This window comes from Petromyzon marinus, chromosome 68, assembly GCF_048934315.1.
Source record: "Petromyzon marinus isolate PM22_M1 ecotype Great Lakes invasive population chromosome 68, UKy_Petmar_22M1.pri1.0, whole genome shotgun sequence".
NCBI lineage: Eukaryota > Metazoa > Chordata > Hyperoartia > Petromyzontiformes > Petromyzontidae > Petromyzon > Petromyzon marinus.
Genome location: NC_133734.1, coordinates 6,489,804 through 6,492,674, shown reverse-complemented (window position 1 = coordinate 6,492,674; position 2,871 = coordinate 6,489,804). Strand labels below are relative to the sequence as shown.

At 42.8% G+C, this 2,871-nt stretch overlaps 1 protein-coding gene across 1 annotated transcript; it reads left to right on the top strand.

The window, feature by feature from the left end:
* Window positions 1-385: 385 nt before the first annotated feature.
* On the top strand, window positions 386-1,867 carry LOC116956854 (uncharacterized). Its single transcript, XM_032978703.2, has one exon. The coding sequence runs from the start codon at window positions 934-936 to the stop codon at window positions 1,711-1,713; it is 780 nt and encodes a 259-aa protein (XP_032834594.1). The 5' UTR covers window positions 386-933; the 3' UTR covers window positions 1,714-1,867.
* The last annotated feature ends 1,004 nt before the right edge of the window (window positions 1,868-2,871 follow it).

Genomic DNA, 2,871 nt, shown 5'->3' with positions numbered 1-2,871 from the left:
CCAGGACATCTGTGGAAATCTTCAGAACAGAAAATGGCTCCGACATCCAGTCACACAACTTTACCCGGGCCTGACCACCATCATGAAGGTTCTTAATGATTGTGAGTAGATGGTATTGGAATCTGAAAGCACGAAAAAGAACCCAGAGCCCAGACCTACTGATGGTATCATAGGCCTTGACCAGGTCAATAAAGCAGAGATGTAGGTCTTGTTTAAATTCCCTACACTGCTGCTGTAGTAGACAAACAGAAATTATGGCATCTGTGCAGGACCGCCCTTTCCTGAAACCGCACTGGGGCTCTGCAGAGCCTCTCCTCAGCGTGCCTAGCAAGGCAATGCTGAATAATCCTTACCATGTCCTTTCCCGGCACACTGAGGAGTGAGATGCCTCTGTAGTTGTTACAGTCTGTGCGGTCCCCCTTCTTAAAGAGGGGACCACCAGGGCATACTTCCAATCCTGCGGAACCCGTCCAGTCGTTCACACTGTTGTTATGATGTCATGTCGGGCAGTCTGTCCACAAACGCCACCCTCCCTCAGCATTTCACTTGGGAGATCATCTCTGCCCGGTGCCTTTCCTGGTCTCAGACTCTGGATCGCCTTCAGTACTTCCTCAACAGATTGCACCTCAGCCAGCCACTCACAGGAGATGACTTCTTCTTCCACCTCCCCAAACACACAGAGGCACACAAAGACAAAGACACACACACTGGGTGAACACGTTTCAAAGGGCACTCCGAAAGGGTTACGACTTTGCGTGATTACTTGTCATGATGCCACTGTCACATTTCAATGCCTTTGCATTCCCACATCTCCCCCCTCCACCTTTTGTTGCTGTCGTCAACATTGTCATTTACCGCTAACAGTCCCGAGCGAGCAGGAAACTCGCAGAGACATTTCCCGAATGGAGGGCGAAGAGGATTGAGGTCTTGAAGATGCTCGCCGGCATGATCGTTAAGCTGAGGAAGAGGAAGCGCGATGGCAACATCTCCAAGGTGACCGGCTCTTCTGCGGGCATCGCTGGTGGCATCATGCTCATCACGGGCTTTGCCCTCATCCCGGTGACCTTCGGCGCATCTCTGGGCCTCAGCATCGCCGGCACCGCAATGGGGGTTGCCGGAAGCATCACGGCCGCGGGGGCTTCGATCGCCGTTACTGTGATGAACAAAGCCTCGACCAAGGAGGCGACAGAAAATATTGAGAAGGATAAAATTGCCGGCGAGAAGCTCGCCAAAGTGGTGGAGTCAGTTTCCTCGGCGGCGAGCGAGTTTGAGGTTGTTACCATGGGCACGCTGCTGGCCAAGAGGGTGTGCGCCAAAGGAGGCACAGAAGCGCCCGTGGACACCGCGGAGACAGCCAAAGTCGCCGTGGGTGGAATATTTGCCGCAGGCGGCACGGTGAAAGGGGTGGTGAACATCGTCAAAAATTCAAAGGCGTTGGTGAAAGTGGCCACGACCGGCGCCATCGTCGCTGACGACGTCGCCTCAGCAGTGGTGAAGGGCGCGGTGAGAGGCGGCTTGCGGATAGCTGGGGTCGCGGTGATCTCCCTGTTACTTGTCGTCGACGTGGTCAGCCTGATCCGGACCGGGGTCGAATTGCACAAGGATAACCCGTCAGAGACAGAAGCGCACTGGCAGGAGACGTACGACGACTTGAAGTTGCATCTGATCAGCATGGAGAAAATCAACGATTATGCCCAGAGAATTAGGAAATAGATGACGGGTATCCACCCCCTCGATACGTACAGCAAGGTCTCAGAGTACATGATGGGGGCTCAGCGTACACGGTTCCCGCTCATACCACGACCGACCACCCCCGATTTGTACTTACACTTGTACCCGTATCACCCGCGCAAGACACGAGTCCACTCAGCTATAGCATCTTTCATATTGTTCATATACAGTAGAGTACACTCATATAGTAATATAGTAGTATAATTATACAGTAGTATATAGTAATATACAATAATATAGTAGTATATAGTAATAGTAGTAATATACAATAAAATATTTGTATATAGTAGGAAACTGATATAGTAATATAGTGAGAAGTTTATTGTGTTATTTAATTATTTTATTCTCATTCTATGTGACTTTACCGAAATAACCAAAGAAGAGTAATATAGTAGTATAGTAATATAGCAGTATATAGTAATATAGTAGTATATAGTAATATAGTAGCATATAATAGTTTAGTAATATAATAGTATAGTAATATAGCAGTATACAGCAGTATAATAATATAGTAGTAAAGTAATATAGTAGTATATAGACATATAGTAGTATATAGTAGTATGGTAATACAGTAGTATATAGTAAAATAGTAGTATAGTAATACAGTAGTATATAGTAATATAGTAGTATATAGTAATACAGTAGTATATAGTAATATAGTAGTATATAGTAGTATAGTAATATAGTAGTATAGTAATATAGTAGTATATGGTAATATAGTAGTATATAGTAATATAGTAGTATATAGCAATATAGTAGTATATAGTAATATAGTAGCATATAGTAGTTTAGTAATATAATAGTATAGTAATATAGCAGTATACAGCAGTGTAGTAATATAGTAGTAAAGTAATATAGTAGTATATAGACATATAGTAGTATATAGTAGTATGGCAATACAGTAGTATATAGTAATATAGTATATAGTAGTATAGTAATACAGTAGTATATAGTAATATAGTAGTATATAGTAATACAGTAGTATATAGTAATATAGTAGTATATAGTAATACAGTAGTATATAGTAATATAGTAGTATATAGTAGTATAGTAATATAGTAGTATAGTAATACAGTAGTATATAGTAATATACTAGTATATAGTAGTATAGTAATATAGTAGTATATAGTAATACAGTAG

What these genes read in the sequence shown, in the direction of transcription:
- LOC116956854 (XM_032978703.2), top strand. Translation starts at nt 934, where the DNA reads ATGCTCGCCGGCATGATCGTTAAGCTGAGGAAGAGGAAGCGCGATGGC.